This window comes from Temnothorax curvispinosus, unplaced genomic scaffold (assembly GCF_003070985.1).
Source record: "Temnothorax curvispinosus isolate PA1 unplaced genomic scaffold, ASM307098v1 QBEX01015410.1, whole genome shotgun sequence".
Lineage (NCBI taxonomy): Eukaryota > Metazoa > Arthropoda > Insecta > Hymenoptera > Formicidae > Temnothorax > Temnothorax curvispinosus.
The window spans coordinates 375486-401789 of NW_020225190.1; the positions used below are offsets into that span (position 1 = coordinate 375486).

Sequence of the window (26304 nt, forward strand, 5' to 3'; positions counted from 1 at the left end):
TGTATGTATGTATGTATGTATGTATGTATGTATGTATGTATGTATGTTCTTTCTACACTCTTAAACTATTCGACCGAATTTTTACCAAAAGTATATAAAATAGGGGTAGAATTTTCCGGGGAGTATTATAGAGTGTATAGTTTTTTGTTACCGATCTTTTTGGGAACAGGTATCCGAAATTTTTCCAATTTTTCGGGAAATAATTGACCGAATCTTAAAGAATTGTATATAAAATAAGGGTAGAATTTCCCAGGGAGTGCTATAAAGTATAGTTTTTCGTTACCGATCTTTTTGGAAATCGGTATCCGAACTGATAAAGAAATTTTTTTCGATTATATAAATATTTATATAAATAACTATTCTTACTTTATTACAAAAAATTTTTAAATGTATGGTTAATAGGACATATGAAATATGTATATATCATCTTAGATTATATTATGCATTTTAATATAATAGAAAATAGATATAAAAACTATCAACTTTCAGATATTTCTACACAAGAAAATTATTCTGCTTCGCAGTAAAATATTTACTGGATCTCACGTCATTTTATTTTGTTTTATTTATTGATACAAAGCCAAGAGCTACTAGATGGACAGACTATAAAAGATTAGGATAAAATCGGCATGTTATACATATATATGTTACGCGAGAGCAGTCTCCCGTAAGCACAATAAATCAATAAATGATGGAGCTCTATAGGATTTATTATTCAGCCTAGTCTGATTTAGTCTATCCATTTTAGGGTAACTGATCTGTGACAAGTTGCACTTATCTGCATTATTAGATGAGAATAATACATAAATACACAACTAATATTCACAGATTTATCACCCCATTATAAAAAAAAAGTCACTCACCGATCGATGCGCAACGGGCGGAGTTATTCAGCCACGTAGCTACGATGATTCTGTAACACAAAAATGAAAGATTCAAATTAAATAGACGCTGAAAATAATAAATGTTTCAAAAAATACTTTCTACATACGTCTAATTCGTCTTTTAATTACATTTACTAATATAAATTAATCTATTTCCCGAAACCTTTATGAGAATAAACTTTTATAAAATTTTAGATAAAATTTCGGTCTCTCTAATTATTTGATTATTTCTTACTTATCCGAGATAAATTGGCCCGAATAAATGGGAAAGAACTATTAATTTTAAGATAAGAAATAACACTCACCCCAAAGTTGCTCCGCCGGGGCCCGATGGCTTTGCCAGGCCTTCTCCTCCTCTCAGAACATTTGGGTGGTCAGGCCTTCTCCTCCTACCACTCCTCCTTCCGTTGCACAGGACACTCACGGAATCGCTGTCCAATATTTCGCGATCGAGTACAAAGTAACTGTAATAATACGATCGCGACACTTTATATTAGACACTCCCGAGATGAAACGATCTGCATTCTACGGCGCGCTTCTATTATTTAAATCCGATGATTCACCGAGTTGCTTTTCCCGCTGAGCGCGGCTAACTTCATACCGACGCCGCGCGGCTACAACGCGAGTCGAGTCAACGCTGCAATGGCCGAATTGAAACGGAGCGAACCGTTCGAAGATATACACGCTCGAGACACGCTGCGACACAGCTCGAGTGCATATAAATTCCTCGAGAATTTCACAATTACAAATGCAATTAAACGGTCGACACACCACGCATCATCGCACTTTATATTATTCTAAATCACGCGACTCGCATCATATTCCGTCACATTAAATATTCCACAATAATCCGACGATTCGCGTATTACGCTGCGTTCTCGAAGTGCAAAAGCGACGCCGACGGCCAGATTATTCAATATATATTAATGAATGATTAGAACGACGGAAATACAAGAAACGGAATATTCGGCGTGCATTTTAATTCGATCTGTATTCACTTGACTCGATTTTCTGTAAAGAGCATGAAGGCGCGTGCTGCGCAACGGATCAGCGACTTCGGCCACATTCGTGAGTCGCGAACGGCGAGAATTAGCATCGGTTGTGCAAACGGGATAACGGATGATTAAAATAAAGAACGCTGCATCTCTCTGATATACCTGCGATATCATCGTGATTGCCTATCGCGATGGAACAGCGCTACGTACACGGGTCACGGAGTCGCTCGCTCGGCTGCTTGTTCGAGCGTCGGAACACTCGGAACGTGAATATGATAGTGCGAGCGTGACCGTCGCGGGCCACGAGGCGCAGGCGACGCGGCGCGCGGCGCGGCGACCGTTTTTATAAACACCGCGCGGCACGGCGTACAAAAAATAAAGTCGAGCCGGTCGAGCGCCCGCGTGCCAACGAGCAACGCCGGCAATACACGGAAAAAGGTATTCACCGTATGAGATCATGCAAAGCGGACCATAAAGGTGCGATTTCATTGACGCTAGAAACCAGCGACAGCGTCAAGAAAATGTAGTGGGGGAAGAAGTTCAGACCGTCTCAACTTTTTACCGTACCGCAAAATTCAACAGAACTTCTCCCCCACTACATTTTCTTGACGCTGCCGCTGGTTTCTAAGCGTCAATGAAATCGCACCTTAACTCAATATACATGTATGTGTTGGTGTATCAATATCAATTATCAATTATCAATTCTCAATTCTCAATATTTATATATTAGTTATTTTAGAAATATCAGTATCTGTTATTGAATCCCGATTTTCTTTCCCCTCTATCCTTTATATAAAAGAAATCTAATTACAACAATTAGATGTCAACTCTTTTCTCCTAGTAAGAATTAAATCATGACTAATTATTATTTCACCAAAAATCTTAAGAATATAAAGAATCTTAAATAAAGAGTAATCTGTACATTAACATGATTCCATAAATTGTCAAAACTGTTTTGTTTATATAAACATATGTCACAAACTTATTTATTAGTAAGATATTAAAGAGTTATAGAGATTATATATGTTTAACAGTAAAGCAGGTAAAGTTTAAAGTATATGTTTTCGAAGTGACCGCTTTTTTGTTGAATGCAGCATTCAGCACGATAAACCCATGTTTCTCTGGCATGTCTTATGGCATCAGGATTATTCCTAATAGTTGCTGCCGCTTCCATTATATGATTTCTTAATTCTTCGTGCCAATAAGTTTACAATAAATTACAATAAACTACAATGATCTACAATAAAGACTTTAACCCCATAGAAAATAATAATACATCGTGCTTAATGCTGCATTCAACAAAACGGCGACCACTTTGAAACACACTTTAAATGTTTCTGTTAAACTTAATTTTTACTCTTTATTAATAAATAAGTTTTATTTTGACCTAGAAAATATTTCCCTAAAATAGTGCCGTGCAATTCTGAAACACCGTGTGTTATGATTATAATACATGTATATGCTCATACATCAAATATCTCAAAAACTAAATTCAAAAATCTAATTTATAATATTTTATAGAATAAAGCTCATATTCGAAACTATTGACTTATGTTAGTTAGAAATAAAGATTCAATCCCCGTGAAGCTCAATTATAACGGTTACCAGAGCAACAAAAATATAAATTGACAGTGTTTTTTCTAGGGTAGCTCCATGGCCGGCCTCCAAATTTATCGTGTTTAAATTAAAATTTTAATTAAAATTTCGACTTGACGATTCATCCAAATTTTCATTGTAGAATATCAAGAGAAATTCAATTAAAAACATCAAAATGGTATGGAAAAGTAAAATTACGTTTTCTTGTGACAATTTTTGACTTTGAAAAAAAATTTGAGATTCTTTGGAGTACACCGTCAAGATTTCAAGTTTAATGTAAAATACACAATTACGCGGTTTGCAGCGCGAGTGTATATCAATGCACGTAGGCCAAGCGGGCGTTCAGATGGGCAACTCCTGCTGGGAGTTGTATTGCCTGGAACATGGTATCCAGCCGGACGGGACCATGCCGTCCGACAAAGCTTCCGGTTCCAACGATTGCTTCAACACCTTCTTCAACGAGACGGGCTCTGGCAAGATGGTACCGCGCGCCGTGATGATCGATCTCGAGCCGACTGTCGTCGGTCAGCTATGATATTATAACTAATTAGCGTAGAAAAAAAATTACTTGTAATAACAATATTAATGTTATAGTAATCTTGACACGAAAATTATATCTTTATAGCTCAAAAATTGTTATTCCCGCAGATGAAATTCGGACAGGAACGTACAAAGGATTGTATCACCCGGAGCAATTAATTACCGGCAAGGAGGACGCTGCCAATAATTATGCTCGCGGTCATTATTCCATCGGAAGCGAGGTCATCGAGTCCGTGATGGACCGTGTGCGCAGACTAACCGATCAGTGCACCGGCCTGCAAGGCTTCTTCGTCTTCCACTCGTTCGGGGGTGGCACAGGATCGGGGTTCACGTCTCTGCTTATGGAAAGGCTGTCCGACGATTACGGCAAGAAGAGCAAATTGGAATTTGTCATATATCCAGCGCCACAAGTGAGTTCAGGAAAATTAGATCAGCTTTGCATATTCTTGAAAAAGAAATTTTAATTAGTTTTCGCTCACTCATTTTATAAAAGATAACGCGAAACTAAAACGAACTGAAGAATATAATGTTTATTTCTGAAATTCCTGAATATTTATAATAATGATCAAGATTAATAAAGATAAAAATTAAGTAAAATCCTAATAACTTTTATTTAAAAAATAAAAAACATGTTTACTTTCAGGTGTCTACTGCCGTGGTGGAGCCGTACAATGCGGTATTAACAACACACACGACGATCAGTCACTCAGATTGTGCGTTCATGGTGGACAACGAAGCAATCTACGACATTTGTCGGCGCAAGCTCGGCATCGAGCGGCCCTTATACGCGAATCTGAACCGGCTCATCAGCCAAGTGGTGTCGTCGATTACCGCGTCCTTGAGATTCGACGGCGCCCTGAACGTCGACTTGACCGAGTTCCAGACAAATCTGGTGCCCTATCCCCGCATACACTTTCCCCTGGCGACCTATGCTCCGGTGGTGTCCGCCGAAAAGGCCTACCACGAGGGCATATCGGTCGCGGAGATTACCTCCGAGTGCTTCGAGGCCGCGAACCAGATGGTCAAGTGCGATCCGCGCGAGGGCAAGTACATGGCCTGCTGCCTCCTGTACCGCGGCGATGTCGTGCCCAAGGACGTCAATGCCGCGATCGCCGCTATGAAGGGCAAGAGTTACATCCGCTTTGTCGACTGGTGTCCCACGGGCTTCAAAGTCGGGATCAATTATCAGCCGCCCACGGCCGTGCCGGGCGGCGATCTCGCGAAGGTATCGTCGACAATTATAGAATATTCTCTTGGAAATCATTTTTTAAATCAAAATAAAAATTAATATATTAAAAGTGTAGACCTAAGTCCACTTTAGACGATTTATAACTCGTAGCAGAATTCAAAATAGAATTCTATCTTTATCTGCCTTTGTAATGTGCGAAAAATATTTGAACAATTAGAATTATATAGCACATAGAAATATATATATAAAATAAATATACAAATAATATGCGGCACACACATTACATTACAGATAATAAATACAGTTATGACTTGAAATCTGACGGAAATTAGATTGTCAAAAGTAGGCTTCAAATTTGATATATAATACCTGATTTAAATTCATTTTATACAATTAGAATTTTAATTTTAATTTACAACTTTCTAACTAGAACTATTACGTCGGGTAGCGAACGTAATAATTATTAATTTATTACGTAATATAGAATTTGTGAAATCCACAACCTTCTAATATAAAAAATAATAATAATTTACATAATAATTAGCTGTTTATTATGTAACATTGATATTACGTAATATATTATACATCATATACATTATATTCAACAGTCGTTTATAATTATCAAATTTGTACGTAATATTAACATTACGTAGTAATCATATACAATAGATAATATATCAACTGCATATATGCTTGCAGGTCCAACGAGCTGTCTCTATGCTATCTAACACGACCGCTATTGAAGAAGCATGGGCCAAGCTCAATCGCAAGTTTGATCTAATGTACAACAAGCGGGCATTTATTCACTGGTACGTAGGGGAAGGTATGGAGGAGCTTGAATTCGCGGAAGCGCGCGAGGACCTCGCGGCACTCGAGCGGGATTACGAGGAAGTCGCCCTCGAATCTCCGTCCACACCGGATACATCGCTGGAGTATTAACATCGCGCGTTTTTTTGGAGGAAATCTTTTGAAATAGGCCGGCGTATTTCTTTTTTTCTTTTTGCTACCCGACAACGAGGCGAAAATTACAAGAGAAGTGTCACAGCGCTCATGCGTTAAATTTTTGTGTAAAAAGATATATTTTATGTTTATTCTCGTATAATTGTAACCGTATTTTATAGAAGAGTATTTTTTGTAAAAGTTCCTTTGTAGAGCAAATATAAAAATATACGAGTGTTGCATCACTTTACAATTAATGTTTCATTTGGCATAGAAACAAATATATAATATACATATATAAAGAGACAAACTTGAATATAATTATACTCCTTATATCGAAAAATTTACTGACCCAAGATAATACTTATTTACGTAATATATACAATATTTGTTTTTTTTTTTATTGACTTCTTTTTTGGTACTGATATTTATAAAAGTATATCAACGAAATTCCCTTTATATCTATTTACATCGTATTCATTGCACTTGGAGCGATAATAGCAATTGTACATATTGGAAATTATGTCGAGGTTTAAGGAAATGTAATATATATATATATATATAACAATCACGGTAATGCTGTTATTAATAACTATTAAAAATCACGACAATGTTAAAACTAGACATGTAATTTCATTCTCCTAGTAACCAGAATCTATTTGATAAAATTAAACATAACTTTATTTCTATTGATACTTGTTATCGCAGCGGAAATAAATGTAGTACGGGTACAAAACTTAACATGATAAACGTTAGATGCATCCAATATCGTTCAGTTCTTTTAAACTTAAAATTGCATAAATTTAGGATGCTTTGAACGAATATCATTGTTAGTTTTAGCTGAATGCATTTATCGGATTGACAAATGCAAATGATTCATTTGCATTTTTCAAGCAAATCACAAGTCTTTTTAGACACGTCCACTTTAAATAAAACTTTAAATCATTATATAATCTAGCCAAGTTACTTATATCTGAGTTATTATTACTTAAATAAAATTTTAACTTGTTATAAATTTAGTCTTTTCATCGTAATCCTACATGGTTCAACGTGATTAAGATTTGACAGTTACTACCGATATAGTAACACGTAATAGAGCTGGCATTGTATGTAAATCTGTAATGTATGAACAATCCTTGGATGAAGCAGTTCCATCAAAAAATAATACGACAATTCTTCCTATTATACAAGAAGCGTTGGTATCGGTTTTTTCCCGGGCCATGCCTCTTTGGCATACTTCTTCTTCTTCGGTTCCATCGCCCGCGGTTCCGTCGTACCCGGTATGTGTTCTTGCACGTGCGACACCTCCGCCTGTATCTGATTCGGCGTCATCTCCACTTCGGGCGCAGGGTTGGGTAGCGCGATGCCAAGCCGCGACGTCAGCGACGTAAGAGCCGTGGAAAACGGATTGATCGACGACATCGAGGACGGCGTAAACTGCTCGGGAGGTAGATCGTGATAGAGTTGCGGGGTGGTAGACGTGGGCTGCATGTGCTTCAGAGGATTGTGATCTTCTGACAATGATATGAGACCACCCTCCATTCGCATTCTCTGCAATAAAAGAGCACACTCTTAATACTATAAATAATTTATAATTATTTAATACTGAGCTAAGCAGTTTTTTGTATCACGTCATTGCGTTTGTATGAACGTCACGCGTACCTTACTAGGAACAACTGTCGTTTGTACAAGATTACGAAATCTCCCAACCGACGGATCAACGTCTTCCGGATTGATTACTTCTTCATCGTCATTGAAGGTGATTCCCTTTTTCTTTCGCTTGCGCGTTGGTTTATGCATCTCATCGTCTGTTATGCCAAGCATAGAAATTCGTCGGTTGTGAGCTGTATTAAACTCCGTTAAATTCTGAAAGTTATAATCGATTGGGTACATTTAGTACAATATAAAATTTAAATGTTTTAAGTAAAGTGTTAACATATATTATCAGATGTATTTGATACATACGTCTAATTCTGTTTCTGTTTCTGGCAATCCCAGCAAACCACCGCCGTCCATATCCTCGGATAATTTCTCCAGTTCTTCGATGATAGGCCGGGCGCCAGTCTGAGGTCTTTCCCTTATTATGTAATACCGAGTAGATGCCCCAAAGTGAAATGTACTGTCGATTGGTAACTGAGTCGGTTTGTAAGCCTCCAAACGTAGATTTCCAATAAAAGTTCCATGTGCTGAAAAGTAATCGGAAGTTTTTCATCATACGTAAAATCTATCATATAATATAATTCTATAAAAAAATGTATTAAGCTTTCTATAAATGCAGCTATTGGTAAAATAATCTCTTTTTTCTTTAACACACTAACTTTACAATCTATAAAAAAAAGAGAATCTTGACATTCAGCTTTCATTAAAAATGTTTCTTAAGAGATTGTACCTTAATAAGAATGCTTATTAGCATCAAAATTTAAATTTAAATCAATTATTGATATAAGTATGTGGATTTACTGTTTCAACTAGGAGCTGTGTTTCAAAGACCGAAAAAAAAATCGACACATAGTTTACTGAGTTAGGAAAAAGTATATAAAATTTACAGACTATTATTATTATACTAAAAGTCAATCCAAACCATAAATAGTTTCTCTCTAATTGATTGTACATTATAACGGTTGTATTTCACTTATTAATTATACTTTAACATCGATATAAGTTTTAGTGCTTACTGCTTCCCAGATCAACCAGAAATGCCCGATTGAGGTGTTTGTGATAAACGAGAGCGGCATGAACACGTGAGCAGGACGCATGATCGATGCAGAAATCGTTCAGCTGTTGATTGCGGCCGAACAGGTAGCACTTCTTCTCATCCACCATAAGTTTCTGTAAAGTAGATAATAGGCATTTATAGTGTGAAACACGTTCATGCAACTTACGCGAGTGGATAATGGAGTTTCGAGAAGGTGACTTGGGTAACGTATCACCCAAGTCACGGCTGACGTATCGCTTCTACCTGTATCAATTTATCGTTCTTCAGCACGTCCAGATGCAGCCCCACCGGTGGCTTGCCGGCCCTAAAAAAAAGATGTTATTAATTCGCAAAGCGACGCCGAACGTCGTCGCGACGGCGACAAGCAGCTCGGGGGACGATTGCGTAAACAATAGACGGACCCGCGACCGGGCACTCGCGAACGAGGAGGACTCTGAGAACGTACCAGTTCGGGACCTCGTAGTGGTTGGCCATTGTCGTCCGCAACCTGTGCAACAATCCGCCTCGCTCCGCTATCCGAGCGCGAGCGAACGCGCGGGTAATAACGAGCGACTGCCGAAATGTACGAAGTACGGACGAAAACAAATCCCGTGTCAGCGGAACACCACACCGCACCACACCACCAACAACCTCGCAAGCCGCGCCGCGCGTCTGCGCGTTTCCTATGACCGCGAAATTTCAATCCCCGGCGAGAGCAGAAGACGCACGCTTCGAACCTGAGTTGCTGTACAATTATTGTCGAATAATGAAGAATATCGATCGAATAGCTGTTTTTCTCAGATAAATAGATAAATTTCTTCCGGCCGGTCTCGTAAGCCCGTTCGAACGCCAAGAAAAAATTCCCTAGCTCTTGGAGCAAAAGAAAGAGGTGGAAAAAGATTGTGAAAAGGTGGAGAAAGTGTAGCTGCACCATATAAATGTGTATCATACATACATACATGCGACCGGCAGGAAAGCCTGGACATTTTGATATGCATATGACATATGTATGTACATGTATATGTATATGTATTATGTCCAGGCATTCCTGCCGGTACTGCCGGTAGAGTGTACGTGGCGCATCAAATATTTTTGTGCTGAAGGAACGATTCAAGTAATAATTTGTTCTTTTTTTTTTCTTTCTTGACTTTCTCAGTTTCTGCACCTCAGACGCCAATAAAATTAGAAAGAGATACTACGTTGTACTTTCTCCATTAAAAATGAAATAGATATAATAAAATAAACGTTTGGAGAGAGAAAAAAGAGATGACGCAAATTGGCAAAGAATTAATAAACGCCGTGGCGCCACGCAGAAACAAAAGTGCAGCAATCGCGGAGCAAGTGCAGCAGTCGCGCAGCAAGTGCAGCTGTCAGTGGCGGTACTGTCTCCTGTCACTCCTGTCAGTGGGCACTGGGCATTGGTGGTGGGCATCAACGACGACAAACGACAACGACGATTGCGACGCGGACGGTACGTTTTTGACAGAACGGTTCTGTCCCAGAGGACTTCGTCGGAGTTCGATTCAGGATCCAGGACTCTCGTGTGGCAGTGGCACTCATCTTTTCCCGTCGTAAATCACATATTAGGCTGCGGAGCGATAGACGAGCGACACGGGGAGGAATCGCTTGCGCAGGTTAAACGCACGGCTGATGCGTTCGTCTGGGGCGAGTCGCGGCTGACGGATACGGAGAGATGTCGTTCAAAGTCGGGCAACGCGTCGAGGTCCCCGTGAAGGAGTGCCAAGGCGTGATCGCCTACGTCGGCCACCCGGCGTTCGCGTCCGGCAAATGGATCGGCGTGATACTCGACGAGCCGAAGGGGAAAAACAACGGCAGCGTCAAGGGTCAGGTGTACTTCAAGGTGAACCGACAGAAAGACGTTGACTAATGTTTACAAGATTTGTGTCAAAAAACTGGAACCCTCCCCAGTTGGAGACACGGCGATAAGATTGAGCTTATCCCGAACCTTTAGAGAAAAAGATGTCCAATGTCCATTTCTATCGATATAGAGTAACTTTAATCTCGGTTTAAGTTACTTTTTATCTTTTTCCAGTTGTGAGAATTAGAATCGACGACCTCGATTACCTTAATCGGTGATTAATTCAACTAGCAGAATTGCTTGCGAAATTTCAAATTATATATGTTTGTCCACTTTTATAAATAAATTCGCGCATTTATTTCTGAGATTTTATAGCACATGTAAACTATATGCTAACTAAATGCACGCATTTATGATAAAAGTAAACTGATAATACGGGCCTTAGAGTTTAGAGCAAATTTATGTGCACAATCAATGACGATTGCATTTAGTCTTCCAAGAAGGAGTTGATTCTAATTCTATTAGATAAGCGTACCAGAGAAGAGTACATTGAGTACATGATGTAAGATATGTAAGGCGAGTTTGATTTTTACTAAACAGTACAAAACCATGTACAATAGAAGAAAATTGTATGTCGGTTTTGCATTGTACGCAGTATTTCTCATGTGATTTATAACGGCAAATCTACTTTTACTATTTGAAACAGTTTAATTTTCTTGTTAGTATGGAAGAAGATATATTTTATGTTGTTTATTTCTATTGTCGCAGTGTGCAGAGAATCATGGCATGTTTGCGCGCCAGACCCAACTTATTCTGTTGGACGATTTTGGTAACAGGACCGAACCTGTCAGCCCATCGTCCGCAGGCAGCAATGCCACGACACCTGATGACAGCGCCGCTAGAGCCAGGAGTCGATTAAATAGGTGAGTTTAATGTTAAATTGTATTGAAAACATATGGCTAGATTTAAGAATCTTATGAAAAACGTACATAATTTTTCTGTTACAAATACAGTAATTATTAGTATATAATGCTATAAATAACCGATAGTCTTGCAATTGAATATAAATGCTGTAGATAGAGTATTACAGTATTTTAAAATATTTAAAGTAATATATTATCATCTGAAATGGAAAATAGTAGAATTTAAGCAGTAATTGAACAGAATTTATCAAAAATAATTTATTCATTGTTGAACTTAGCGCTGAATGTAATTCATAAATTCAGAAGAAAGAATATTTGAATTAATTTATTTTCACAATTTTTATGCTAGCATTAGTATGCGTCGGAGGAACGAACCTACAGCGTAAGTTTCTCATCTTGTAATAACGCCAAGAAAATACGAATGACAATCGTTATTATTTTCCTTTCTAAGAACTTCTGACATTTTATATAAATAAATGGATAGGCGAGTGTATAATTAATAAATTCTTAAAATGTATATGCTGCTCATAAAAGTGTACGGAGAAAAACATCTCCTGCGAATGTTACTCGCCAGCAAACTGACAAACTTTCTGGGTAAGATTACTGCAAGCAAAATCTTGGCGAACGGACGTGTCAGCAATGTGTATTTTTTTATCGCTACTGCTTATATAGACATTTTGAAAATTGCAATTATCTTCTAATTACTGGCTCTGTCGAAATGCCAACTGCATTGAACACCCACTCTGCAGCTTTAAAACACAAACAAGCTGCCAATATGCCTATTATGGAGCTTTTACACATGCATACCTTATTTTTAGTTAATAAATAATTAGCGATCATTTCTGTTATGCTCATTATTGTGACACAAATGTTGTATTGCTAAATATTACATGCTATTAAATTTTGTTTATCAATTTAATTTAAGTTTGCATTTCTGTAAGATTATATTTTTATTTTAAACATATTTTGTACCAAAACTGTTTTTTATGGACATTTATAATTGTGCGAATATTATTCTATATGATTTCTTATACTGATTTCATGCAATAATTTTTATTTCTAATTTTTTTCATTTTAATATAAATAATTTAAGTTCAAATTTCCATCGCGGTTGATTTGGCGAACAGCTTAGTAAATATGTGTAAAAAATATGTATATAAAATATTAAATATATCGTTAAATATTTTATTTTATATTTACAGTTCTCGATTATCCTTATCTGGAAGTAGAACATTATTAAGTGCCCCGAGTACAGAAAGCCTAACTGGATCATTGCACGAACGTAGAGACGGCGGCGAGTCATTAATCCCAGCACCAACTTCAACTTCAAAGCGTGCTTCATTCGTTGAGGTAAGATATATTGTGAATAAGCTGTGATAAAAAGTATTAAGCTGTAATATAAATTATTTTTATATCAATAGCATATAAACTTTTATATTTTTTATGTATCTTATATATATATTTTTTAATTGCTCGAAAAGTAAAAGCAAAGATGTATCTATAAAGAACATTATTCAGAAGATTTAAGGCATGACATATATATGACGAATGGTATAATTCCTATGTGAACAAGTTGTCTACTATATTCTTATGATATAATTTCCATTCTCGTTTTTAACTAACAAAGAGGTGATCTAATATTTTGAAATCTATAGGTCTTTCAATTATTTGTATGTTTTTCTTATATTCATGTGCAAAAAAAATCCTATTCTGTGACTCGAATCAAATGTAATCAAATCAAATGTAATTATGCACGTATGCGTTTTCGTCTGACCGGAAAGTGTGCTTGAAACAAAAGTGAGGTAGAATTAATGGTGAAAATTAGAAGAAAAGAGAACGGACTGTAAATTTGTAAAAGCAAGTCGGAGGACTCCATTGGCACAGAATGATTCATATGGGAATGCACGTACGTGTTTCAGAAGTCCCCTAGCACGAGCTCGCCTCCCGGCAAAAAGCCAAAGGCCCAAGATGATCAGAATAATGTAATTAATACTCATTAATTGTAATATTTCAATTTTTTTAATACATCACCTCTCTAATATCTTGTTCTTTCTCATGCTAGCTGTTTGCCGATCATAAAGCATCGTAACACATAATTTTTGTAACCAAACAGCGTCCATTGCACCTTTAACGGATACGTCCTTAGTGGATTATTGACTTAATTTCATTTTACTCTTTGCATATCATTATTGTGTTTAACATCAGCTTCATTAACTGAGTTCTTTGGTGCTTTGATAGTTTACGATACACACAGTGGGAAGGGATATTCTGCATCGTTTCGTCTTACCTTTTACAGTTAGGAATTGAATTCCCCTTGCATTTGCGTTATAAGCTTAATAATACTAATATTCAGCACAGACGAGTTTTACACTTTGAAGTGTAGCTTTGCCTGATCAATAACTTTCTCAGAGTTATATTTGTCAAGAGTTAATCTTTGTGGAGCGGGGATGCAAATGAACACAAGCGGGTCATTAGGACGTAATAGATGAGACAGTCTCGATGCTCTGACTTTAGCCATAGTCGATGCCACGACTTTAGCCTGTTTAAATGTATCACGTAACACACGATTCAACTCATCAACTGGATCTTCCTCTTTATAATCGTATAGTACTAATAGAATATTCGGTGTAGCTTGTTGGTGTTGTTATTGCAACTAATCTCTCATTAATCACCATGAAACAGACTAATTTTATCCGAATGTAAATACAGAAACAACGGCATTATCGTAACATCATATACGATTCTCACACATAGGAAATGTGGGGTGTTTTTTTCATTGCCGCATTTTGAGAATATAATTATGTTATCTTTGTTTGCGCCATCCATATACCGTTTAGTTATACCGTGTGTGTATATGCGTTTTAACCTGGCACAGGTACACAGGTCCAGAGGACTTTGAAGAAACTCTTTGGCGATATAATTCTTTCATTGCGATAATAAAAAGAACACCCAACGGCACAAAATGCAAATATATCTTACTTTTTCTCCCTTTTCTGTAATCCAGACAGGTTTTGTAGAAACGTTGAAACCGCAATTCGTACCCGGTCAGGTGATGGCGGGTTCAGCAGCAGCTGCAAACTTGGTGGAAGAAAAATTGTCGCACTTGCAACTTATGCAAGAAAATGATAATTTGAAATCTCAGGTAAATTTCCCTTTTAGGTTTTTCCACCGCGAGAATTTTTTTTTCTGTTCTCTTATAGTTCAAAATTACATATCCTTATTTATCCTTGTTAAAATTATAATGTGCATACATAATATTATAGGTGCGTGATCTTACCGAGAAAGTAGAAACGTTGCGTGTAAAACGAATGCAAGACAAGGAAAGGATGAAAGATTTCGAGAAAACAAAACTTCAAGTTGAACAGCTTCTTGAATTTAAGGCCAAAGTCATGGAAAGTCAAGTGAGTATTATATGTAATAACAGGCATGCTAAAAAGTCGATTAAATATCGAAAATTCCAAGATCTTCATTGAACGAGTTTACTCTTAATTTTTGCAAGTAAGTCATTTAATTTCTACTTTTGCTTACTTTGTGTTATCAAAGGCAAGCCTTCAAAGAGAACTTCAACGAGCTCGGCAAGAAGCTAGAGAAGCTCACGCGGCGAGAGAACAGTATCAGGAAGAAATGTCTGATCTGTCTGAGACAGTTGAAATGGCTACATTAGATAAAGAAATGGCGGAAGAGAAGGCCGAAACTCTTCAGATCGAGCTGGACCAACTCAAGGAAAAATTGGAGGAACAAACATTGGATCTAGAGATATTACGCACAGAAATGTCTGAGCGGGTATAATATTTCATTTAATTTTTATAAAGTTTCTATATCTTTCTTATAGATTTGACACGTTTAAATGAAATTATTATTTTCGCAAATAAGGCAGCCGGTGGTGGAGCGACTACGGGAGCTTCAAGCTACGAGGTGAAACAATTGGAACAGCAAAATAATAGGTTGCGCGATACGCTCGTCAAAATGCGCGACTTATCCGCGCACGAGAAACACGAGTTTCAAAAACTGCAAAAGGATATGGATCAGAAAAAATCTGAGATTTTGGAATTGGGTCGTACGAAAGAGAAGTTGTCGGCACGGGTCGAAGAAATGGAACATCAGATAGCGGATCTACAGGAACAGGTATATATGTTTGCACAATTTGCAACAACGTCATAGTTGCATACATATTGTATTTTAACGTTTCTTTTGCAGGTCGATGCAGCATTAGGAGCCGAAGAAATGGTCGAGATGCTAGGCGAGAGGAAAATGGCATTGGAAGAAAAAGTGGCTGAACTGGAAGAGGCTGTTGCAGATTTGGAGGCTTTGCAAGTACGTAGTTCTTGTACTTTGTATTACAAAAGATATATAATCTACAGCAAATACATAATGACAAATAATGTACTATGAATCTGTTCAGGATATGTCGGATCAACTGGCCGAATCATCTAAAGAGCTAGAACTGGAACTTCGTGAAGAATTGGATCTCGCACTTGGGGCAGCGCGCGATGCCCAACGACACCGGGACGCCGCTCTGGAGACGCTGGCAGATCGCGAATTAACCATCACAAAGTTCCGCGAACTCACGCATCAGTTGCAGGAACAATGTTTGCAGTTGCAGCAACGAGTTCAGTCAACAGAGTCTACCAAGACTAACGTTCGAGGTAGGAGAGGAAATGGTGGTGCATACGAAACTTTATTAACCAAGTTATCTTTTTTTTTTATGAATTCTTATGTCATTTACGATCTAGGTGCGGACCAACAACTTGCGGAGATATTAGACTTCCAGAAAACGTTTGCTGAGACCCGAGCGCAAACCAAGGCGGTCGACCTCGAGCTGCGTCGTTTAGACGCCGAGGAGGCACGAAATCATGTGTGCTACTTGCTGTCCTTCATGCCTCCCGTATTTTTGACTCGCGGCGGAGATCATGATGCGATATTGACTCTCTTATTGATACCGAGAATGACGCAAAAAACGGAGATATTGATTTCGCAAGTTCGGGAAAAGTACAGATCGATCGAAAAGATAGACAGGTAATGATAATTCGATTTTTCACCACGCAAGCTTCATTTAGATTTCTCGTACAATACTTAATTTTTTTTTTTTTTTTTATTACAGGACTTCTGTAGTGAGAGGTCACTCGGTAGCACAGTATTCGTTCAGATCTCGTCTGTGCTCGCATATGTACGCCTTACAAACCACCCTGGGGTGCTTCGAGTCGGCTTTAAACTCGTGCAACACGGAGATGTTACTTAAAGCGGGAGCGGCTTATCCGGAAATGGCGGCGCAGGAAAAATCCCTGGACTCGTTGATTGAACTGGCTAAGAGAGATCAGTTGGACGAGAATTTGCCGATGGACGCGATTGAGAAGTGTTGCGGATACTTCGCCACGATGTTCTCCGTGCTCTTCGGCGAAAGTACGGCTGTCAATCAGGCGCGCTTGATTGTGAATGGCACGAGAACTTTGGGCAATACGTGCGATGCCATAGCTACCGATGCCGCGGCGATCAAAGTATTGATACAAGGAGAAAGTGGTGATATAGGTGCATAATATTTGGTTAATTAAACTTGACCTGCATAGATGTGTTATTGTAACGCATTCTTATTGTTAAAGGTAAGCTTTGTCAACACGTCGAAACGACGTGCGAGGTGATCCAGCAGCATTTGAAATCGGCTAGAAGGCGAGTACCGCGTGATCACGCTGGTCCAGCATTTTCCGTAGGCGCCAATTTAGGATTAGATAAAGATTCCAACGAACAATTTTCGACATGCTATCAGCACGGCGTGAAGATTATGAAGACACTACAGTATCTATTGAAGAGTGCCTTACAGGCTATTACCGAAAATGGCGGTAGGTATTTTGGATAGACTCTCTCTCGGAAAATTAATTTTTATAATATTTTTACAAATAAATTCTTCAGATTTAGACACAGGGCTAGCGGCCGATAAGTTGAAGGAAATGGCTGCAACGTCCAGCGAGAGAGTATACGATACAGAAGACTTGGGCCCTGTGACCACTGTCAAGACTAGTTTAGCGGTGATACAACAACTGGCGGCAAATCTAGCGCAGAAGATGGCCGAGTGCGAGAATGAATTAGCTATAAGCGGACAGACACAAAGTCAGCAATTATCTATGGAGCATGAGCAAATGACGCCAATTGTGGCTAGAGCAAGTGCTGTGAGGAAGGAGTCGGAAGAAACAAAAATACTCAGCAGGTGCGTACATTTCCGTCGGCTGGTTATGTAATTACCATTAGAAGACTCTTTGAGATAATCCTTTGACATTTTTACATTAGAAAACTCGAAGCGAGGGATAGTGATATACGCGAGGCGAGATTAGCTTTGCGGGAGAAGCAGGAAGAATTGTCCGAGATGACACTGCGGAAGGAATTGGCCGAGAAGCGTTTTGCGACGCAGCAGCATGAACACGAAATGAATGTCGATAAATTAAAGAGAAAATTAGAAGAGGCGCAAAATCAACTAAAACGCAAGGTATCTTTCTTTTCATTATTGTATATCGGTAATGTTATCTGTATATTTGTTCACCAATTTCTTTATATTTTCAACACTGATGATAGGAAAAGGAATTCGAAGAAACAATGGACCATCTTCAAACCGATATCGACAGCCTAGAAACAGAGAAAGGACAATTGAAGGAAAAGTTGAAGTCAATTGGCAAAAAGACGATATCTGTGTCTGGCGCGGACAGCATGACAGGAAGCACTTCGATAACGAGCACTTTAGACAACAAATATTACGTACAAGAGATAAACGCCCTCAAGCAAGCCTTGAATAATGAGCATCAGCAAAAGAAGAAGATAATGTGCGCTGTCTTGCGTCAAAAGTTAGATAGTTTGGAGCCGTTGCCATCGCCGACGAATCTTAAATCTCTGGATACGAAAATTCAAGAATTACGAAAGAAGACTACTGATCTCGTCAAGGTAATCAATTACTAATTGATAATCATTATCAATTATTATTACACTCAAATATTTTTCTACATGAGTACGCTTATTCACATTTTAGGATGTCGAGAAGACTCTGGTATATCCAACAGTTCCCGATTTGAGGCGGAAAATGCCCGAAACATCATATCATTATTTACTGGAACGGCAAAGAAACATCATGCAACTGAAGGAACGAGTTGACGAGCTAGTGGTAAGTATAGATAAAAGATAGATAAGCAACAGTATAAATCGATACAATATCTGGATGCCCAAAATATATTGTATATTTCTTCAGGCTCAGGTACGTCGTGAGGCTATTAAACGTACGCCGGGTGGACGAGCGGAAGCGAATTTCGCTGTGTATCCGAATCGCGAGATGGCGGCGGCAATGCAGGAACGTAAATTACTTGCTGCCGAAATAAAGATCCCTTATAACGGCCCAGAACAATCATTCTCCGTTAATGTAGGACCGCAAGACCTTAGGAAAATTCACACTCTGATGTACTATTAAGAGTCCGCGTTGTTTTATTTTTTATTATTTATTTCGTGACAAGGTAATGTGATCATAGAATCCTCAAACTATACTGTGCAAGAGAGACTATCTTTTTCTAATAATTTTTTCACGGTAGCAATATCTTGTACTACGTTGCCGTACCCTGTCGTGCTCCATGAAAATGAAGCGAGCTAATTGTTACGAATAACGCGGCATTAACTTAGGCTTTTATACAGAGAATTTATGTCATATCCTTGTATCGATGTAAGAAAAAAGGTACAGGACAGATCTAGTAATTCGTAATTTGCACTTGTGCATGTTTATTTATTTCCGATGGGCTACAGTGCGATGACCGGCGCATCGCAGCTGGGAGGCTCTTTTTCAGTGTTCATTACGTTTATAAATGACGCAATGTTATTTAATATTAACAATACGGAAGAAAAATCATGTGCCTCACGGCTTTTCTGTATTATATATATATATAGATATGCCTTTAAGAATTGTCAAATATATGGTCTAAAAATATTTACATAAATGTTTTGTATGTACACCCTAAACGGTGATGGTATCACAATAATAGAAAGTGGTGTGGTCTTGCAGAACAAGTACTTCACATACCTTGACCAAACATCATATACACTTTCACTGTTGCTATATGTATATTATAGGCAACAGCCGATCTCGGTAAATATCATCAGCAAGATTAACATTTAATGAAACAGAAACTTATAGTACAATATTCCAGATTTTTTATTTGTAGAGATAAAAGGAGCAGTAAACCGTTGATGTATTTCCTCAAATATTTATGAAATAAGGTATGCCTTAATTACTGTCACAATTTTATTATACATACAGACATGTGTATGTGCATATGTATATACATACGTTTCGCGATATATCTCATGCACATGTGTTGTATATACACACACATACACACAGCGGATAGTACTTAAGTGCATATATCGTTAGTTATTTTATTAACTTACTCGCTCATTCATTCTCACATGTTGATGCGCACTTTTACACTTTCATTTATCCCCTTCATAATAATAATAATAATAATAATAATTAACCACGCATTCAATCGAGGATGGTTATTGGTTATAATTCTTTTTTATATTCTCAAAGGTGTGTCCGCCAGGCAGCGTAATCCGCTTCTTCGGATATAATAAGCTTTAAGATTTCAGTTGAATTCATCATTGCAATCGTACTTAAAGCTGACCGGACGACTGGTAGTACCTTCCACGACGAGGACGTGTGACACACGCTAATATTATTCGTATTCGTTAAAGGTGTATGATCGTAACGTTCTTTTGGAAACTAATGCTCGCAGAATATGAAGGTGAAGAGTTTAGCAGCTAGAATGAATAATACAACTAAAATCTTAAACAATATGAATAGAAACGATAGTTCTTTAGCAATTGCCGATATCAAATAAGTATTCTGACTGTTCGAGGCGACTTCTCTCGGTATGTACGTGTGTATGCATGTACGAAGAACGTTGGTCGATGAAGTATGAAGTCCCTTAAATGTGTATACAAAATATCAAACTTAATCTTGAAGCAACAGCACGTGAAATAGCTACTGCACAGTCTCAGCTATTAAAAACTATATACGGAAGAATTATCCAGCCTAGAGCCTCAGTTACAGGAATACTTTCCGCACGAGATAACTTTTTTTTTCACATTATCTAGATGAAAGTAAGCTTGTAACCACTTTCCACTATTTCAAAATTTCTTCTTCTCCTTCAACGACTGTTTAACTTCTGCGATTTATAATAAACATATTCACAGACAGAAAGAGAGTAAATCGAGGGATATTTCTACAATAGAATCGTTAGTCGTTTGTTCGTTTCTCGATAGAGTACTCGTTACTCAATACAGTACGGTACATACTTAAAAGTTAGATTGTTGCCTTAATATTAAGGTATCTTTAATATTACTTTAACTTGTCAATATTATATCGGAGAGAGACGTAATCGTTCATTTATTAAAAAAAAAAAAAAAAAAAGATTATTCCAGTCAAACGTATCAAAAGTATGTGCAATGGTAGTACCTTTGATACTATTGACATACTCTATCCTCGATAAGAAAAATATTAACACTTTCTCAACATTCCACACACGCTAGTGGATGCCGATCACGCCATATATTGAAGACAAAACAAAATTTCGGAAGCAGAATGTCAGTTTGCCACGGTAGTACTCATACTCTCACAAAACACTCATATATTTTGCATATATCTCTTTTCTGTTTGTAGAATAGATATAAAATTTTACACCACACGCTTCGCAGATTAACGCGAGCATCCAAGAATGGTCAGAACGTCCTCTCTTTCTCTCCATGAAAGTTGCACAATTTCGTGAATTAAATCACCCATTATATTCACAAGCCTGATAATATATATACGCCCTTAATCTTCCTCAGGGGGCAACAGAATCTTTATTTTCAATAATTACCAACGGTAAATTAAATACGTAATAACAAAATAAGAACAAGCCACTTTCTGGCTGGCTGGTCTCTCACTCGGATTTCAAAGTCCAAAAAGTTCAATCAGCCGAAACTCTAAGTTGCCAGTGTTACATCTCATCCACATGTAGTTCAGTAAATATGTGATACAATCATGTTTCCCTATGTCACATATGCGCAAATGCTGCACATTTGTAGTTACATTACATCACTCTCCTCTTTGTGTGAAATTAGAGTGTTGACTGATATGACTCTTTGAATGATAACTTCTGTAAGAAATTCGGTACCTCGTTTGAAACACTTTAGTGATCGCGATCAAGATTGTTGCTACAATGAGGAGTTATAGTCTTAGCGCGCTCCTGGAACAAATAAAATCGATTTTGAAATTATAAAAATTATATTTTTTTTAAATTCTGCTATAGATAATATGTTTGTGATTCGCGCAAATGGAGCTTTCTCTTTGCTTTTATGTTACTCCATTTGTTTCTCGCATCATATGACGGTGAAATGTGTAAACAAAATCAAGTGTTACTTGTTTTTATACAATTTTGCATCATATGCAAGGAACATTATCGATATCGATTTAAAATTCAGTAGAAGACATTGAAGTGTAAGTTCGCCAATTAAATTAATGATGGGTGGAAAGATAATAAATACATTAGTAAACACAAGTATCAAGTTTAGTGTACAGAACTAAAAAAAAAATATATATATATATATGTATATATATATATATATATATATACACATATATATATACATATACATAACAAATTTGGATATATTGTTTCAAATCGTTCAACAGTATTCTCAAAAAACAAACTCAGAATCTATAAGAATCATGACTATTAAGATGCTTCAGATGTAAAAGCTATTAAATAGTAATAAAGATAGAAACGTTAAACAATATATGAGAGAAATAATGTGAAAATCTCCATAAATATAAGAGATATTTCCTCCGTAAATATCGTTAAAAAATTTTGATGTAAGAGAAAAAATTTTGGCATAGGTCTATATATTCAATAGCATGGGATAGATTTAATCGTTAAACGAATGTTAATTAGCGTATAAGCATACTTATATTTCCATTAGTGTTTCAGTCATTATTATTAGTAAATAGTAAAGAAAATCTTTTCTCCGAAAAAGTTTTTTGCTGTGCCGATTTTCTCATCGAGGAAGAAGGAAAAAGCATTTAATAAGCCCCAGAGTTATTGCTTCTTGGAAGAATGATTTGTGCCAAGCGAAATGTTGAGTTTTGTGGAGGACTCCAACCATCTTTTAAGGTTGAAATTGGCTGTTAAAAAATGATAATTTATATAAACAATATAACCAAAAAACATAAATTTTGAATTAACGACAGTGATACAGAACACTAATTTGTCAAGTTTCAACAATTTAAAGTTTAAAGGATAACCCCACGATGATTGTTACGACTGAATATGAAATGATGACGTGAGATATACGTGAATCCCTAAAGGAATCTATAGACTATACGTTGACATGCTGCGAAAAATTAATTCGAGAAATTTTGATTGCACCTGATTGAGCGTTGGCCTGAGTAGGTGCTTGACCTTGACCTTGTCCTTGCCCCTGAGCACCTTGAGCACCTTGAGAGAGACCTGGTCCAGCTGTTGATACTCCACCGCTAATGTTATTACTTGCTGCCTTTTGCTTTAACATCGTCCAATCAAATGTATAATCATATTGGTGGTTCAATGTACGGAAAAGTATGCGGAAAAGTTGACGTAAATACATGTAGTCCGGGCTTTCTTCAAAGCGTAGACCTCGCGTATAATTTAAATACATTGCAAATTCGGCAGGAAATCCCTGAAAAAAATGGTAATTTTTATGTTACGGATGTACATAATACAGGTTTACATAACACAGTATAATAATACAGATAATGAAGATAAAGGAAAAGTTCTTTAGCGCCTTACCTTGCATAGGACTTCTACTGGCGTGGACATTTTTTTCTCGCTAATTTTCTCATACTTCTGCTTCTTCGTCGCAGCTTTGAGACCTTGCCAAGGTAACGATCCTCGATTAAAGTACATAAGAACGTAGCCGAGTGATTCCATGTCGTCGCGACGACTCTGTTCAATTCCAAGATGTGCATTGATAGAAGCATACCTCGCCGTACCCGTTAGATTTTTATCTTCGCGATATATTATATGCAGTCTCGTGCGACTATCCCTATACTTTTTAGCCAATCCAAAATCGATGAGGAACAGCTGAAACGGTTATTCCAATAATTTATTAATGACGCACGGTTCATTTCTGATGTATCATTGGAGGAATGGACTAGATTGAAAGGCGTACCTTATTACAATGTCGCCCAATCCCCATTAAAAAATTGTCTGGCTTTATATCTCTGTGGATAAAGTGTTTGCAATGGACATACTCAATCCTACCAATCATCTGGTCTGCCAGCATTAAGACCGTCTTAATTGTAAACCTTCTTGAACAGAAAGTAAAAAGGTCCTCCAAAGATGGTCCAAGAAGATCCATGACAAGAACGTTATATTCACGTTCTTGGCCATACCTAAAGAGAGGAAAATTCCTGTCAGTTGACTGCCTCCGGCTCACAGCAACTTTTAATCTCTCAGCTAATACGAATCCCATAATTATTTATTATACATTCCTTTTATTATTACATAGATACAACTAAATACAATGCCAAAAAATATAAAGAACTAAACATGATAATTACCAACGTATGTGTGGTATTCCTATACCACCATGTAATATTTTATACAGCTTCGATTCATATAGAAGCTGCGGATGCCGAGCACGCATATTCTCCAACTTAACTGCAACTTCCTGAAATGTAAACATATGTTACATGTTATCGAACTGCCCTGCGAAGTTTTATTCAACACAAAGATCGTAAACAAAATGCAAATAAATGGAATCATATAAAAATTTTATGGTTTCTTTCTTCTTGTGCTATTCTAATTTTCCTTTGTTTCTTAAGCACTGTATATTTGCGTTAGAAGAATAACAATAAATAGAAATCCAATCTTGAAAATACTAGAAAAATAGAAGAATAAAGTCCCTCTTGATAACAATGAGAGCTAATGTACTAGGTTTATATCAATTCTCATTTAATATCATTTTTATCTAAATCTCAAGTTCCATTTCTTATTCATCGTTATTCACACGCACAGCCATGGTATATCCTAACAGGATATATCATTATCCTCATATATTGGTTTTTTGTTATACCGTGAGAGAAAAGTATCATCATATATAGATCATAGGTAAATGTCGCTTAAGATAAAACGTGCAACATACAACAGTACCATCAAAGGAAGCGGATTTGCAAAACAAACGGAACGAAGACTTAAATCGCCCTGTCATTGTTTACTGTATTCTTGATAGTCAATGCGATTTTCCTTATCTGCAAGGGAAAACTGTAACCAGCTAGAAAGCCAAAATTAATTGCCCGGACTCCGACCGTCTGTTATTCGATTTCGTTCCAACGAGAGAGCCAGTAAGAAACGCCTGTGCTTTCGATAATTCAAATAAATCATTAAACATGCGCGCACTCGAAATTCCGATAATCGTCGCTGTTGCGACAAGCGTCAGCTTATATTTATCGCAAACCGCGTCCCGACGTACATACACACGTACGTATGTACGTCACTCGCGAGCTCACCGCGGAGTAATCGTCGACGGCGGGCGAGCTCGCGACGTCACGGTCGCGTCCCCAAACCGTCGGCCAGAGAAGGTGAAGGATCCTTCTGCCTCGACGTAGCTATCGACATGTCGCGGCGCCCGTCTCGTCTCGCATGGTCCGATCACTCCGATGTCCCTGGATCTCGTCGACCGAGGATCGGTACGAAGGAAGGGAAAACGCGATCGAGCACTAAACGAGACGAAACGAAGCGAGAAACGGGAAACGCGAACACAGAGGGAACCGAGCTGACTGGCTGGCTGGCCAGTCCAGCAGTAGGTCGTGCAGGTCGGCCTCGAAAGAGATGCCTGAGATGGCCTTACCTCGCCATTGGAGATGTTGATGCCGAGGTAAATGTCGCCGAAGGAGCCCGAACCGATCTTCCTCATCAACCTGTACTTGCCACCCACGATAAACTCACTCTTCGCTATTGACATCGCCAACGACGCCATGTCACTGCTCGCCTCCGTATGCCTTCTCTCTCACCTCCACTCGCCGTACGGCTCTTCCCTTTGCGCTGCCTTTAACGCGGGGACCTCTACACGGCGGTGTAAGTTTTGCACCTGCTCGCCGTCTCTCTCCCTCTACCGCCGTCTTTCGCTCGCTCCACCGCTCTCCCGCGATATATATATATATATATATGTATATATATCTCCTCCTCTCGGGCTGGCTCCCTTTCTTTCTCTCGCGCGCGTGCGAAGGTCGAGCCGAATCGAGGGATCGAGGGTAAGCGACGGCCGGTGGCGTATGGGGCTTCGCGGGCCGGATTTCGGGCGAGTCAGGGTCGCCGGGGGGCCGCGATGCGATCGTCGTAACGTGTCCACGAGCGGGCTGTTCACTGGCAACGGCACGACAAGCCCCGTCGACAGCGCGCCGACATTTTCCCCTCTCGGCGTGTGGGCACGAAGAGCAGCGACTGACGATTCCCGGAAGCGATGCGTCACCGAACGACGGCCAACGACGGCGCGGAAGACGCGACGGGGGACGCGGAGGGGGCAGGGGGACAGCTGCACTGCCGCTCAATCGAGTCACTCCACCGGCGCGACGCCGCGCGTCGCCCGATATGTTCGCGCCGTGACGTTTCGCGCGCGAGATCCGCGATAATTCGGCGTGACTTCTTTCGTGCGCGATCAGCCTCGAGCCGCGAACGCCCACGA

The 26304-nt window shown here is 38.5% G+C and overlaps 4 protein-coding genes across 7 annotated transcripts; 2 read left to right on the plus strand and 2 right to left on the minus strand.

Annotated features, from left to right (window-relative positions):
* Nucleotides 1-3785: 3785 nt before the first annotated feature.
* On the plus strand, nucleotides 3786-6170 carry LOC112465665 (tubulin alpha chain-like). The gene is made up of 4 exons (XM_025033318.1): nucleotides 3786-3999; nucleotides 4124-4425; nucleotides 4659-5240; nucleotides 5904-6170. The coding sequence occupies exons 1-4, from the start codon at nucleotides 3795-3797 to the stop codon at nucleotides 6141-6143; spliced, it is 1329 nt and encodes a 442-aa protein (XP_024889086.1). The 5' UTR covers nucleotides 3786-3794; the 3' UTR covers nucleotides 6144-6170.
* Nucleotides 6171-6532: 362 nt separating this feature from the next.
* LOC112465664 (nuclear inhibitor of protein phosphatase 1) lies at nucleotides 6533-9496 on the minus strand. The gene is made up of 6 exons (XM_025033316.1): nucleotides 9305-9496; nucleotides 9103-9163; nucleotides 8819-8972; nucleotides 8109-8329; nucleotides 7806-8009; nucleotides 6533-7694 (listed from the first exon to the last, which is right to left on the minus strand). Exons 1-6 carry the CDS (start codon nucleotides 9331-9333, stop codon nucleotides 7326-7328), a joined length of 1038 nt encoding a protein of 345 aa, XP_024889084.1. The 5' UTR covers nucleotides 9334-9496; the 3' UTR covers nucleotides 6533-7325.
* A 730-nt stretch (nucleotides 9497-10226) lies between these two features.
* On the plus strand, nucleotides 10227-19532 carry LOC112465675 (dynactin subunit 1). Of its 3 annotated transcripts, XM_025033344.1 has the most exons (20): nucleotides 10227-10699; nucleotides 11426-11580; nucleotides 11930-11962; nucleotides 12115-12174; nucleotides 12783-12930; nucleotides 13500-13562; nucleotides 14585-14722; nucleotides 14844-14981; nucleotides 15124-15363; nucleotides 15454-15705; nucleotides 15778-15894; nucleotides 15983-16226; nucleotides 16314-16596; nucleotides 16682-17106; nucleotides 17178-17414; nucleotides 17485-17779; nucleotides 17860-18055; nucleotides 18142-18504; nucleotides 18590-18721; nucleotides 18806-19532. In XM_025033344.1, the coding sequence occupies exons 1-20, from the start codon at nucleotides 10532-10534 to the stop codon at nucleotides 19019-19021; spliced, it is 3903 nt and encodes a 1300-aa protein (XP_024889112.1). In that variant the 5' UTR covers nucleotides 10227-10531; the 3' UTR covers nucleotides 19022-19532. The 3 variants fall into 3 exon arrangements, with proteins under 3 accessions (XP_024889112.1, XP_024889114.1, XP_024889115.1); XM_025033346.1 differs by lacking the exons at nucleotides 11930-11962; nucleotides 12115-12174; XM_025033347.1 differs by lacking the exons at nucleotides 11930-11962; nucleotides 12115-12174; nucleotides 13500-13562.
* Nucleotides 19533-19735: 203 nt separating this feature from the next.
* LOC112465676 (casein kinase I) lies at nucleotides 19736-26223 on the minus strand. 2 transcript variants are annotated; one of them, XM_025033349.1, is made up of 6 exons: nucleotides 25471-26201; nucleotides 24182-24291; nucleotides 23791-24013; nucleotides 23409-23702; nucleotides 23010-23298; nucleotides 19736-21830 (listed from the first exon to the last, which is right to left on the minus strand). In XM_025033349.1, exons 1-6 carry the CDS (start codon nucleotides 25597-25599, stop codon nucleotides 21820-21822), a joined length of 1056 nt encoding a protein of 351 aa, XP_024889117.1. In that variant the 5' UTR covers nucleotides 25600-26201; the 3' UTR covers nucleotides 19736-21819. The 2 variants fall into 2 exon arrangements, with proteins under 2 accessions (XP_024889117.1, XP_024889116.1); XM_025033348.1 differs by lacking the exon at nucleotides 19736-21830 and adding an exon at nucleotides 22449-22765 and having other exon boundaries at nucleotides 25471-26223.
* Between the last annotated feature and the right edge of the window lie 81 nt (nucleotides 26224-26304).